At 36.8% G+C, this 15,282-nt stretch overlaps 1 protein-coding gene across 2 annotated transcripts in view; it reads left to right on the forward strand.

Moving 5' to 3' along the window:
• PDHX (pyruvate dehydrogenase complex component X) overlaps window positions 1–15,282 on the forward strand; it is a 69,161-nt gene that overhangs the window by 39,105 nt on the left and 14,774 nt on the right. The window contains exons 6-7 of one of the 2 annotated variants that reach the window (XM_069469807.1): window positions 5,447–5,618; window positions 7,965–8,112. The exons of the other annotated variant lie outside the window; for it this stretch is intronic. Coding sequence (XP_069325908.1) covers window positions 5,447–5,618; window positions 7,965–8,112 — 320 coding nt within the window. The remainder of the gene's footprint in view (window positions 1–5,446; window positions 5,619–7,964; window positions 8,113–15,282) is intronic. 2 annotated transcript variants of the gene reach the window in all.

Below are 15,282 nucleotides of genomic sequence, written 5' to 3' on the forward strand. Positions count from 1 at the left end.
GTAATCCAGGTAAGAGATAATGAATACTTAAACATGAGCAGAAGAAGTAAAAGGGAGATTCCTGATACAGACATTGTAAGGATAGAATCCAGGAGCCTTTGTAAAATATTGAATGTAGAGTATAGGCCAGGATAGCAACAAGTCAAGGAATAAATTTGGGATTCCGGTCTGGGTGATGAAATTTTTGGCTCCAGAAATAGAAATAAGAGATTTGGGAAGCATTTGTCCTAGTGGAGTAAATAATGTCTGAAGCTTATTGGCAGCACTTAGAAGCCAGGTGTCAGGACCAGTGAGATGTATCACAGGAGATAGTTTGGGGTTAGGTAGTTTTAGTAGATAACAAAGCAATGGTTGTAATTGACATCATCAATAGGGAAACACTTAGAAGGCTAAAATTTGTGTGAGGATATCTGGGAGATGGCTGAAAAGTCAAGGAAAATGGGAGCTGAGAAAAGACTCGTACGTCTGGTAATTAGGTGACTTTTTGAAGGGCAGTTCAGTAGTGTGGCAGCAGTGGAATAAAGAAATAAAGCTTGCTGTCTTCTCTCTCTGTATGTGCTTAATACATACGTGACACACTAAACCTTTTTTAAAAAAACCTGAGTTGAAAGTTATAACATTAATGTAACATTTCCTAAGGAGAGCAAAATGGTCCTGTCTTCTGAATACCCTCAGGAGGCAGTATTAAAAAGTTAGGCTTTTAATATTTTTGCCATCTTTCCTTCCCTATTATCTATTTCTCTTCCCTGCCCTTATTCTTAAACTCCCCATTAGAAAGGAATCAACCTTTGGCATTCAAAATAAGAAATATTATAAAAGATTTCATGAGAAAGCTGCATCCTTAAAACATGCATTATTGAGGATTTTTGCTTTTGTTTACTACTAAAAATGCCCATGTTTTAAGTAAACATTAAGGTGAGCTTTTGAAAAATTTTAGTCTGATGTTCTTGTAGAATTTTTATCTTCTGATTTGGTTGAAGAATTACAGGCTTTGGCATAAAGTATGCCAAAATACACACATTCTTGACATGGTAAGGGACCTCTTTCCTTCATACTTGTCACCTCAAAGTGCAAGCAGATAAGAAAATCAGTTCCAACTCCTGAAGAAATACCTCTGACATATTCACTGTATTTGTGAAGAAAATCATAGGTGTCAGGGCTGCTATTTTAATTTTGCATTAAAACAAACATATTGTTCAGAATACATGTTGTACAAAAGCATATAGACTTGACTTCACCTGTACATATGACTATTTTAAGAAAGCAAGTGTCAGGGCCATAGTTAGAAGCAGAACACTTTTAGATCCTTTGCCAGCAACCTCAATGTCTTTGGTGTATTTATGTCTTCTCCTGGGCTCAAGGGATCCTCCTGCCTCAACCTCCTGAGCAGCTAGGACCACAAAGTGCACACCACTATGCCCAGCTAATTTTTCCATTTTTAGTAGAGACGGGGTCTCACTCTTGCTCAGGCTGGTCTTGAACTCCTGACCTCAAGCAATCCTCCTGCCTCAGCCTCTCAGAGTGCTAGGATTACAAGCATGAGCCACTGCACCCCACCTCTCCTAATTTTTATAGCTTGTAGTGCCCACCTAATTCTTCAAGTTCAGTCTGATTAATTATTTTGTGTTTAGAAATCATTAAAATTGTTCTCTACATTACAGAAACCAAGTTGCTGGCTGTTATAAATAATAATTAACATTTCTACTTCATGAGACATGTAAGTGTAAAATCAGCAATAGAAGTTTACTGTGAACCAGTGACCAGAATGGATTTTCTGGTTGGCTTGTTTATGATTAATGACACCTTTATGAAGTGCCGTTTTACCCAAGAATCTTAATTTACTACAGGGATAAAACTAAACTGTCTTTTTTCTTGATAAAATAGTAAGTAATAGTTATGCTGATAGTGAGATAAAAATGTGTCCATTTAGTTTCACCAATGTTTTTTTAAAAAAAGGTACATTCAGGCATCAGCGATGTAGACTTTTGTAGCCTTCGTATGTTCATTGTTTTTTGTTTGTTTGTTTTTAACTGAAGACTGAGAGTAAACTGGATCCATATATAAGGAAATTAGCATGTTTTGGACTTGCCACTTTGATACTAAACTCTAGTTTGATTTAAAACCCAGATTGATACCAGATTTTGTTAGAGAGATGTATTTAATTGCCCTACATTAAATGGAAGTGGGCCGTTACGGTTGGGCTATGACTTATAAGTGCTCTTAAAAATTAAATTTTTTGTTGTTGTTGGAGGCATTTTACTAAATCAACAGAAGCCCTTATTTTATATCAGTGCTAACACTTTTTCTATCTGGCCAGGATTTTGGCTTGCGATGTAAACCTCCAGCTATTGTACTGGCAGTCATTTACTTGACACATGGATGTAATTACAATTAACTAGAAAATGGTGCTTTTGATTATAAATGCCCTAAGCAGATTAAAAATTGATTTCCAAATAGCTTATCAAAAGCCTTAATATTAATAGTACATGTGATCATTGCCTAGCACACATCCCTTCTCCACTCCCTCAGTCTTTCTGTCACGTCACTGTGTTGTGCCTCACCCTGTCAGAACCAGCATTGCCTCCAGTTTTGCTTTTATTACCTTTTGTGTGGTTAGTAAAAGGCCTTTGTCAGGAGGTTCTACTTTTAGCTTTAGATTAGATAGATCCCATTTCTTTGTTGACTTCCAGGCTTGTTATGAATCTGAGATATACTTTAGTCTATTGTTAAGAAAAAAAAAAATATTCTGACTCCTCCTTAGTTTGTATTTAATTTGCATAGCATGTGCATAGATATTAGAAAAGTAGTAGGAAATGCACAGTCTTTGGAATGGACTCTACTTGGGTTTGATCCCAGTCCTGCTTACCTCTCTGACTTTATCTTTCAGCACTACTCGCTGTGCTCACTTCCCTCCTTCCACACTGGCCTGCCTTCTGTTTTAGAAGCAGCTGCATGTTTCCTGCCCTTACACTTGCTGTTCTCTCTGCCTAGAAACATGCTGTTCCTAGCTCTCCTTGAGGATTGCTTCTTTATGTCACTCCGCACAAATACCTGCTCAGGCCTTCCCTGATCATTCTGCTTTAAAATGACCCCTGTCCTCATCCACCACTCTCAGTCTCCCTCATTATTCTGCTTTATTTTCATCACAGCACGTCACTGTTCTAAGTTAACTTGATTAGTGTTTAACTCTCTTTGTGGAGTGAAGCTCCTTGATGGGGGGAGTGTCTTGTTTAACACTGTATCTCTAACGCCTTGAACAGAATAGGTACTTGAGAAATACTGACTTTAGACATGTAATTTAACCTTTTTGAGCCTATTTACTCATCTGTAAATTGGGAATAATATTACATCTTTCATATGGTTCGTGGAAGATTACTTAACAAGCACTTACTTAATACAGAACAGGCTCATTTTTCTACTTTTACCCCCTCTTCCAGTACTTAGGGATTCAAGACAATATAGCATTTTAGCTTTCCTTGTCAGTATGACATCTTATCTAAGATGTCAGCTCTTTGATCTTGAAACAAGTAAATTAGTTGCACTTACAATTAAGTTCATATACCCTTTTCTGGCTCTGATATAAAGCTTGTACCCTTTTTTCTTAAAAATATACCTGTATAGCCAGTACATTTTATAGGCACGTGCCACCTTTGTAAGCCCAGCTACTCTGGAGGTTGAGGCAGGATGATTACTTAAGCCTGGGACTTTGAGACCAGCTTGGGCAACATGGTGACACCCTGTCTCAAAAAAAAAAAAAGAACATAAATAAGAAATAAATGTACCTTTACATATTGGAGGAATCCCTTTAATGTTGCATCCTGGCTAGAGCACTCCTGCCTGTGTTTATTTCTATTGCTGCATAAGATTTTAACAATATACTTAGCAGCTTAAAACAACACCTGTTTATTTCTAACAGTTCTGCAGGTCAGAAGTCTGGCCACAGTATGGCCAGGTTCACAGCTCATGGTCTTACAAGGGAGAAATCAAAGGATGAGTCAAGGCCGCAGTCTCGTGAAATTTGGGGTCCTCTTTCAAGCTCATGGCTGTTGGCAGAATTCAGTTCCTTGGGGCTATGGGACTGTGACCCCTGTCTCCTTGCTAGCTATCAGCCAGGACTGACCACCCAAGAGGCTACTTTGAGAGTCTTGCCATGTGTCGTCTCCTTGGGCAGTTCACACCATGTCTGCTCACTTCTCTAAGGCCAGCAGTTGGATCTCTCAATTCAAATCTCTTCTTTTAGGAAGGCCCAGTTTCTTTGAAGAGGTTACTTGATATGTCTAGCTCCAGGATAATTTGCCTTTTGATGAACTCAAAGTCATCAACTTAATTGTATCTATAAAATCCCATCAACTTTGTCACACAATATAACCTAATTATAGGGGTGACATCCACCATATTCACAGGCCCACCCACACTCAAGAGAGATTGTATGGGGTGTGTACAGCAGGAACAGAAATACTGGGGCCATCTCTAAATTCTTCCTACCATGTTGCCGTAAGTACAAGGTTTTGTTCTGGGGAGGATAATTGTCATCTCAAATATGCTCAACAGATGCTAGGTTTTTCCTTTCACAAATTCTTTTGATAAACAATACCAAATATTAACTGTATTTGAGAAATAGTTTTTCTATAGATTTGTATCCCCCTGAAGTAGTTTTTATACTACGTAAAACAGATTTTTTTTCTTAAATTGGAAAAAGTACTTCCCAATTAATTTTTGAATGTTAAAATTTCAAAGAAATTATTTTAAGAAATTATATTTCCATACACCACTGTAACTTAGCATAGTGAATTGAGGGCCTGACATGTTTAGTAACCTAATTATCTCCTGTTTTGTAAGAGTAATACAAAAGCAAGTCTGTAACTGGTTATTTTTTAATCTAAATGATGTTTTCAATTAGATTTATTACATCAGGTTGTACTGATAGCATATTGAGCAAAATTAAAAATGGTGTGATTTCCTGGCCATAAGCAAGCTGATTTGTGCTAGAATAAACAATAATATAGTAAATATCATATTTAAAGCCATAGGTACAATAAACTTGACACTTTTTGAATGCCATGTGAAAATTATTTTATTAGTATAAAGAATGAGGTTATAGTTCAATTAATGAATTGCTTATCTACCAAATGACAGCCATCCCACAGGAAAAAACACTAATTTCCTCTTCAAAATTTACTGTCTATATCTAATACATTGATAAAATTCTAATTATTGTTTGGTTTTTAAAAATGTACAAATATTATAGCCACTGGACAAATAATATGAATCAGCAGGCCAGGTAAGAGACAGATTAATTTTCTAGCTCAAATACCTGGTTTTGCATTATAGCCTTGGCATTTCTGTATTTCTGTACCTTCCCTCCATATCTCACCTGCATTTTTCTGAAAGCTCTCTTAGATTCCTTGCTGTTAATCGTGGGTATCTACTTCCCTTTTATTTCCAGGGATGCTCTCAAACTGGTCCAGCTGAAACAGACGGGCAAGATCACTGAGTCCAGACCCACCCCAGCCCCCGTAGCCACCCCCACAGCACCTTCACCCCCACCGGCTGCAGCTGAGCCATCTTATCCTCGGCCGATGTTCCCGGTATCAACTCCTGGACAACCTAATGCAGTGGTAATGTCCTCTGAGTAAATTTTTACTTTTCAGATTTCAGTGAGAGGGAAAATAAGAGCAATTATTCTATGTTTTATGACTACTTTTATCAATCCATTTTAGTAGTAACTGGAAGTGATAAAGAAAAAAACACTCCAAATAGTTTGGTTTGCAGATTTCCTAGCAAGAAATCACATTTATCTTACGGTGCTAACTTCCAAATAGAACATTAGAACTATGATTTTACTTGAATTTACCACAAGTTCCGTAACGTATATGCCCTATAATCATAATTTTTTTTTGTTTTTACAAAATTTTTATGGGGGTACAAACATTTGGGTTACATCTATTACATTTGCACCGCCCAAGTCGGAGCTACAAGTGTGCCCCTCCCAGACTGTGCTTACTGCACTCATTAGGTGTGAATGTACCTGCCCCTCCCACCTGCCCAGTCCCCAGTGAATGTTACTGCACATAAGTGTTGATATTATCATGATCCTTTTCATGTCTTTTTTTCTTGCATCATACTACTAATAGGTAGCTGACACTAGCTCCCTTTTGTAGATATGTTTCATTTTTTGATTAGGGATTGACAGTCTCACTGTGAAGAACTATTAATATATACACCATACAATCATTCTTTTCTTCTCAGATACATGCAGTATAACAGCCCCTTTTCGTTTTCAAATTACTGTATTTTGCCTCTCTACCCGCCTTACCCAGTACCTTTCAGGCCATTTGCTTCCGTTCGGAAGAAGTGTGAGGTAATCAAGTTTATTTAAAATTGAATAGGCATTTAAAAAATAAATAAACCTATCCTGCTCCTTCTAATGGAGAAATACATTCCAATATATTTTCAAGGAGTTGAAAACTGTGCAAGTTTCATGGGAAATAGATATTTAAATGTTTATTAATGATTCATGACTACATATACAAAAACTTTGTGTAGTCCCATCTTATTTCTTTAAAAAGTAGGTTATTCAAATGAGGAAGGTAAACCTTACTTTCAGATTCTTATGCTATGTAGTGAGCATTTATTCTATTTGATCACGTACTTTGCTAACATAAAATGTTTAATTCCTTAAGAGTATTTATAAAAAAGAAATCAGCTGTACTGTCAGCTGCTTGTATCATCCTGAAGTGATTGTAATGAAATCCCAAAATAGAGCGAAGGACAAAGAAGGGATTAGTTGTAATTTAAGGTCTATCATGCATTTGAGAGAAGTTTAAGGAACAGAATGGAAAAGCTATGGTGAAGTTACAGGAAGATTTTATTACCTCATTCATACTTTCTATTATCAATTCCTAGGAAATAAGAGACTTATGTGATTTTTTTTTTTAAATTACAAATCAAAATCGAAATATTGGGCAGATTATTCAATATATTGGATTATTTTCTGCTATATACCATTTTTATAAGAATTGCCTGTACAGAAGGTGCCCAACTTAAGATAGTTCAGCTTACAATTTTTTGACTTTATAATGGTACGAAAGCAATATGCATCTAGTAGAAAGCAGTATGATACTCCCTTGCAAGGCTGGGCAGCCACAGCTAGCCACGGCTCCCAGTCAGCCACACGATCATGGGGTAAACAGTCAATATTCTGCAGTATACTGTGTTGCCAGATGATTGTGCCCATCTGTAGGCTAATGTAAGTGTTCTGAGCACCTTTAAGGTAGGCTAGTCTGATGTTTGGTGGTTTAGGTGTATTAAATGCATTTTCGATTTATGATATTTTCTACTTATGATGAATTTAATCAGGACAGAGCCCCATTGTAAGTTGAGGAGCCTCTGTAGTTTGTTGATTTATTGGCTATTTTGAGTTTTATTAAGTGATACTTATAACAAAAGCTGCTTACAGGTGATGTGTGTGTTTATATATATATATGTCTGTCTCCTGCCTCCTTCCCTCCCCTCCCCAGCTCTGTATGTGGATATAGTGTGTATATAGTATGTGTATATATTCATATGTATATATGTATACAAATACACACACGTCCATGGGGGAATAATTCATTTAGTAGATATCTTTGTCATCATCTTAAACATAGTAACATAAGATATCCCATTCACAACTGAAACATAAATTTTAGTGCTTTTTTCTGTAGTCATATACTGTAAAACCAAAACTCCTGAGATTTTTTTATATTCTCCCTTATACTAAGACTTTTTAATAGTACTTTTCCTATATTAATCTTTAGTTAATATTATAGGCGAGGTCACTGAGAATGGGTTTCATTTATGAAGCTGCTTCGTTTTTGTTTTTTTGGCTTTTTTTTTTAATTCTATTCACTGTTAATGGGCAGATTGATATATATATATGTATATATATTTATTATTATTATTATTTTTTTTTTTTTTTGCAGGGCACATTCACTGAAATCCCTGCTAGCAATATTCGAAGAGTTATTGCCAAGAGGTTAACCGAATCTAAAAGTACTGTACCTCATGCATATGCTACTGCTGACTGTGACGTTGGAGCTGTTTTAAAAGCTAGGCACGATCTGGTCAAAGGTTAGTGAAGTTTAATTTAGTTAATATAATACACATGCTAACTTAACTTCCATGAAATCCTTTATTTATAAAATTCACATTGTGTAGCTTTTTATTTCAATTTCATAATTTACTTGCAGTCTGTTCTGGGTATATTTTTCTGCTAGAGAAAAAGAATTAGTTCTGTTTTTCTATAAGAAATAAATTGGCTCCATGGTATTAAATAAGTCACAGATGTTATTACTTTTATGCAGAAAGAGGATTTCTGTTCTACCTTTCTTTTATTTCCTCTTTTGTCATATCTGCGTAATGTCCATTTAATTAACATCCATTTAGCAGGCAGTTGTTGAGTCCAACTCTGTGTTACACACTGAGCTCTGCAAATATGGATTGAGCATCTCAAACCTGAAAATCCAAAATGTTCCAGAATCTGTGACTTTTTAAGTGCCAACATAATGCTCAAAGAAAATGCTCATTGGAGCATTTCAGATTTTGGATTTTCACATTAGAAATGCTGAGATGGTACAAATATTCCAAAATCTGAAAAACTGTGAAATTTGAAACAATTATCTCAAGCATTTTGTATAAGGGATACTCAGCCTGTAGTACTATAGTTTGGTTGATTGGTTTTTTTTTAAGTCATAAGATAGGCTTAATGTTTTGATTTGCTTTAGCTTTTACATATGTAAATTTTTTATAAGGACTTATGAATGACTTGCTTAGACTAAATGGTTATTTTTGTTTTGAATAGTTTTTGGTATGACATCTTAAAAAAATGGTCCTTAACATTTTAGCAAGTTTAAAATACAAAACTCTTCAGAATGTTTTAGATTATAAATATATCTTAATATTCTTTATATAAGTTTTAATCTTATATTTCTTGTTCAAAATGCATTTTCGGGTTATTAAATTTGTAATGTTCTTCCCAAAAATCAGTTAAAAATAAGGTTGCTGTAAGGCATATGGATTTTTAGCTTGAACTGATAGTTTTATGTTTTTCTTTTCAATCTATATGGCTTTTCTGTCTTATTGCTGACCAGGACCTCTGATGTAAGGATGAATATAGATGGTAAAAGCTGATATTTTTGCTGTGTTCTTGATCTTGAGGGGAAAGCATTCAGTCTTTAACATTGGCCATAGAGTTTTTATAGATTATCTTTTTCAGGTTGAGGAAGTCCCATTCCTAATTTGCTGAGAGTTTTTATCATGAATGAATATTGAATTTGTTAGATACTTTTTATACATCTTTTGAGACAGTCTTTTCTTTTTCTGTCTGTTAATATGGCGAATTACATTGGTTGATTCTCAAATGTTGAATCAACTTTGTACTCCTCACATAAAACCCATTTAATCATTAACTTTCTCGTATATTGATTGATTCCATTTTCCAAAATTTTGTTAAGAATCTTTACACCTATGCCCATGAGAAATACTAGCATGTAGTTTTCTTTTCTTGGGTGTTTTCTTCTGGGTTTGTTATCAGAGATAGTAGAATGGACCGGGAAACATTTCCTCCTCCTTTATTTTCTGGAAGAGTTCAGGTACAATTGATATTATTTCTTTTTTAATTGTTTGGTAGAATTCACCAGTAAATTAATTAATTTCTTTCTCTTCTCTTCTCTTCTCTTTTCTTTTCTTTCTTTTCTTTCTTGATTCGCTGGTAAATTAATTCCTTCCTTCCTTCCTTCTTTCTTCCCTCCTTCCTTCCCTCCTTCCCCTCGCCTCCTGTCCCCTCCTTTTTTTCTTTCATTTTGCTTGGTGCCCTGCAATATTAACCAGTAAATTTGTTTATGGGAGGATTTTTAACTATAAATTTAATTTTTAAAATAGCGGTGTTTTTTATTGAATGAGCTTTGGTAGTTGATATCTTTCAAAGAATTTGTGTCACTAAGTTATCTAATTATTGGCATAATAATGCTTTATTATACTTTTACCATCCATCATCTATATAACCTGAAATGATGTCCCTATTTTCGATATTAGTAATTTGTGTCTTCTCTTACTTTCTAGATCAGTCTAACTGAAGGTTTATCAATTTATTGATCTTTTAAAGAACCAGCATTTGGTTTTATTAATTGTAGAGCAGATTGGCTAGCAATAAATTTTTGCCACTTGTGTCTGAAAAAGCTCATTAGCTTTTCTTTTTTTTTCCTTTTTAAAAAAATTTTGTAATTGTGGTTGAATATATATATATATAAATTTTACCGTTTTTGAGTGTGTGATTAAGTACATTCATGTTGTTGTGTAACCATTACCACCATTCATCCACAGAACTTTTTTCATCTTGTAAAATTTAAAGTCTGTACCCATTAAACAGTAACTTCCCATTCATCTCTCCCCCCACCCCTGACAACCACCATTCCGTTTTCTGCTCCTATAAACTTATCTTCTCTAAGTACCTCATATGAGTGAGATTACACAGTACTTGTCCTTTTGTGTCTGGCTAATTTCACTTGGCATCATGTCTTCAAGGTTTATCCATGCTGTAGCATGTATCAGAATTTCCTTCCTTTTTAAGGCTGAAAAATACTCTATTATATGTATATACCATATTTTGTTCATTCATCTATCAGTGGATGAATCCATTAGGTCAACAGTCTCCAACCTTTTTGGCACCAGGTACTGGTTTCATGGAAGACAGTTTTTCTACGGACCGGGGGTGGGGGTTTGGGGGAGGATGGTTTTGGGATGATTCAAGTGCATTACGTTTATTGTGCACTTTATTTCTATTATTACATTGTAATATATAATGAAATAATTATACAACTCACCCTAATGCAGAAGCAGTGGGAGCCCTGAGCCTGTTTTCTTGCAACTAGATGGTCCCATCTGGGGGTGATGAGAGACAGTGACACCTGAAGTGTGTTGCTTATGTCTAGTCTACTCCGCAATTTTGTTTTGGTTGCTGTCACTGCAGAAAACCATTCTTCACAAAGATAGGATGTTGGAAACGGAAGCAGACTTTCAGTGCTTTTTGTGGCAGTCTCAGGATGTTCTGCCTTGACTTTAATCCAGAACATACGGAGATTTGAAGTTGTCTCAAACGTACTTTTAAGGGCACCGTCGTTTGTGATCTCAAGCAGTTGATCATCTTCTAGCACGGACAAAGTCGATTCACCTGGCTTATTCACAAATGGGTCACGGATCCATTGCTTCCCAGTTCAAGCGTTTTTTGTGGTTGGGAGGTAATGCTCAAACTCTTCTGAAAGCTGAGATAGGTGATCACGCACCAGTTCGGAGAAAGAAGGCCCTGGCTCAGTCTCTTTCAAAACCTCTGCTAATGTTTGTAACATGTCAAAAATCACAATATTCACTCATTGCCCCCATAATTCCAGTTTGGCTTTTAATGCAGCCACTTTATCTGCCAACTTGAACACACTAGTCATTCTCCCCTGAAGTGGCAGATTGAGTTCATTGAGCAGGTTGATTATCACACAAGTAAGCAGGTTTTATGACCGATTCTGTATCACTAAAATGTGCTGCCCATGATGACCGTTTTTCTAAAAGAAATCTCTGGAGTGGCTCTCGTAACTCAAACACTCTGGCCAGTGATCTCCCTTTAGGAAGCCATCTCACTTCTGTGTATAAGAGAAGAGGTGTGTGCTCTGCATCCATCTCCTCACAGAGCTGTGCAAACAGACAGTTAAGGGCATGTACTTTAATGTGGTTGATAATTTTAATCACATCCTGCAAAACAGTGTTTAGTTCAGGTGACATTTTTCAGCTAGCCAGCATTTCTCTCTTGGTGACACAGTGCATAGACTCACATTCAGAAGCGACCTCCTTTACCCGAGTAGTGAAACCAGAAAGCTGTCCTGTCATGGCAGCTGCTCCATCTGCACATATACCGACACAAAATGACCAATTCAGTTTTCCTCGTGTGTAATCATTCACAGACTTGAATAGTTCTACAGCTGTGGTGTTGGTTGGCAACAAAAGTGCACATAATGTATCTTCATGCACATCCTCCTGAAAAATATATCGTGCAATACAAAACAAGCATTGTTGCCTTGTTGTCAACATCGGTAGACTTCTCAACCTGGATTGCATACCACGGTGACTCATTAATCCTCTCTAACAATTATGCCTCAGTATCCTTTGCTATTTCATTAATTCATCTAGTAATGGTGGTAGCCAAAAGGGGAACACATGCCACCTTTTAAACTGCAGCCTCTCCTAAAAGTTCCTGGCAAATGTCCTTAGCAGCAGTCAGGATCAACTCCTCACCAGCGTTAAAGGGCTTCTTAGCTTTAGCAATGCATTAGTCACTAAGAATGATGCTCTCAGTGCAGACACATTTGATAAAATGGTGGCCTTCGATAATTGCTTCTGTTCTTCGTGTTCACATTTTTGTCTTTTCAAAAACTCCAAACACTTGTCTTTTAATGCAGGGTGCTTAGTCTCCTTGTGATGAAGCAGTTTTGAAGGTTTCATAGCTTCATTGGATAGCCAGTCACCACATACTATACCAAGCAGGCTTGGAGAATGTGAATCGTTGTTGCAGTGAACTCATAATTTAAGTAGGACTCTTGGTATTTTCTTTTAAATGCAGCTTTCATTTTGTTGGCAGTCTTGGAGTCTTCTGCTGTCTCATTCTTGGATCTTTCCCCCTTTTCAAAGAAGCTGTCCAGCGACATCTGTTTTTTACTCATTTTTGCTAGGGTTAGCTTTTGGGCTTACCAAAACTGTGACTGAAACAAGTGCGCAGCGCAGGAAAGAGGTGAGGACGGAAGTGGTAAATAAAATAATGGGCAGGCCACACAAGGACTAAAATAAGTGTCCGATTCTGACTTAAAGCCTGCCACCAGGTGCAGCTTTACAATTGAAGTACGTCAACTCACTTGCCACCATAAAGCCTACCACCAAATGCAGTTTTGCAATTGAAGTAAGATGCTCGCTTGCCACTATAAAGCCTGCCGCCAGATGCAGCTTAATTGTCACTTGCCACTCACTGATAGGGTTTTGATAGGAGTCTGCAAGCAGTTGATTTATTATGGTCTCTGTGCAGTCAAACCTCTCTGCTAATGATAATCCGTATTTGCATGTGCTCGCCAGTGCTAGCATCACTGCCTCAGCTCCACCTCCAATCGTCAGGCATTAGATTCTCATAAGGAGTGTGCAACCTAGATCCCTCGCATGCGCAGTTTGCAGTTGGGTTCACGCTCCTATGAGAATCTAATGCTGCCGCTGATCTGACAGGAGGCGGAGCTCAGGTGGTTATGTGAACCATGGGGAGCTGCTGTAAATACAGATGAAGCTTCACTTGCCTGCTGCTCACCTCTTGCTGTGTGACCTGGTTCGTAACAGTCCATGGACTGGTACTGGTCCAGGAGTTGGGGACTGCAGCATTAGGTTATTCCACCTTTTGACTATTGTGAATAATGCTGCTATGAACGTGGATGTACAAATATCTCTTTGTGTCTCTGTTTTCACATCTTTTGACTATATCCCCAGAAGTGGAATTACTAGATCATATGATAATTCTACTTTTGATTTTTGAGGAGCTGCCATACTGTTTTTCATGGTAGCTACATCGTTTTTCATTCCCATCAGCAGTGCTCAACGGTTCTGATTTCTCCATGTTTTTACCAACACTTGTTATTTTTTATTTTTTTTAATTGATATCATTCTAATGGGTGTATCTTCTTCATTTTTGGAAGATAGTTTTGCTGAGTATAGAATTTTGAGTTAACTAGATTTTTATTTCAGTACTTTAAATAAAAGGTACTATTCTGTTACCTTCTGGCTTAGAAAATACCTGCCACCATTTTTAATTTTTGTTCCCATGTATGTGCTGTTCTTTATCTCTCTAGTTGCCTTCAAGGTTTTCTCCGTTAGCAATTTGACTATTATATGCCCTCATTTTTTTTTTTTTTTTGCTATTGTCTTTATCCTGTTTGGGGTTTTCTCAGCTTCTTAGATTTGTGGTTTGTTGTCTTTCTTTAACTATGAAAAATTCTCAACTGGTTTTTTAATCATATCTCCTGCTTTATGTGTTTTCTCCTTGGGACTCCAACTATAAGTGTTAGATTTGTTGAATTGTCCAAAACTCTTGGATGCTCTATTCTTTTTCTCATGTCCATTCTTTTTTCTCTTTGTGTTTCAGTTTGGGTAATTTTTGTTGATCTAACTTCAAGTACATTGATTTTTTTCTCTGCTTTGTCTGCGAAGCTTGACAAAAATATTTTTTGTCTTTGCTAGCATGATTTTTTCTCCCTGGATATCCAGTTGAATGTTTTGTATAGTTTCCATTTCTCAGCTACTAGTCCCCATCTGTTTATGCACATTGTCTCATACTCTGTCGTCTTCACTCCCATAGTCTGACAGTGAGTAATTACTTCCTGTGTTTGTCTGTTCTCAGAATGGATTATCACCCTTCGGCATTCAGTTTACCTGTTTGCTTTGTAGCCTGAACTCCCGGATAGGCTCAAGAAAAGTTATGATTTTGTAGTTTATCCTGCTTTTTTTCCCACCCTGTTAGGGTGGAACAACTTTTTTTTGTAACTTTCTGCATTTTCGTGAAAGCAGCACTGATAAATCAGTTTATATACAGACTTTCAAGATTTCATATAAAGACAACTTGACAACGTTTTGTTTTGTTTTGTTTTGTTTTTTTGAGGTAGGACCTGGCTCTGTCACCCAGACTGGAGTCCAATTGCATGATCATAGTTTACTATAACCTTGAACTTCTGGGCTCACATGATCCTCCTGGCCCATCTTCCCAGGTAGCTGGGACTACAGGCATGCATCACCATACCTGGCTAATTTTTTTTTCTTTAATTTTTTTGTAGAGACAGGGTCTTGCTATATTGCCCAGGCTGGTCTCAAACTCCTGGCCTCAAGCAATCCTCTCACCTTGGCCTCCCAAAGTGCTGGTATTACATGCATGAGCCACTGTGCATGGCCCTGACAACTTTTAGAAGCCAAGGAACCAAATGGAAGATGATTTCAGATAAAGTGATAAATTCCTACAAAATTAACCTTGGGAAGCACCCCTTATAGTTCTCAGATCATACGTGCTTAGTCATGATCTACAGATTTAATGTGGGAATAATTTTGTGGTTTTCTTACTCATGAGGCAGGCATCAGGAATATTTCAGGGGAGATTTGGATTAGTTTAGTATCTTTGCATGGTACAGGTTTTATGTTTTTGTAATTAGGAATTTTCTCACGAATCTTCAGAGTCCACAT

The sequence above is a fragment of the Eulemur rufifrons genome, chromosome 6 (genome assembly GCF_041146395.1).
Source record: "Eulemur rufifrons isolate Redbay chromosome 6, OSU_ERuf_1, whole genome shotgun sequence".
Classification (NCBI taxonomy): Eukaryota; Metazoa; Chordata; class Mammalia; order Primates; family Lemuridae; genus Eulemur; species Eulemur rufifrons.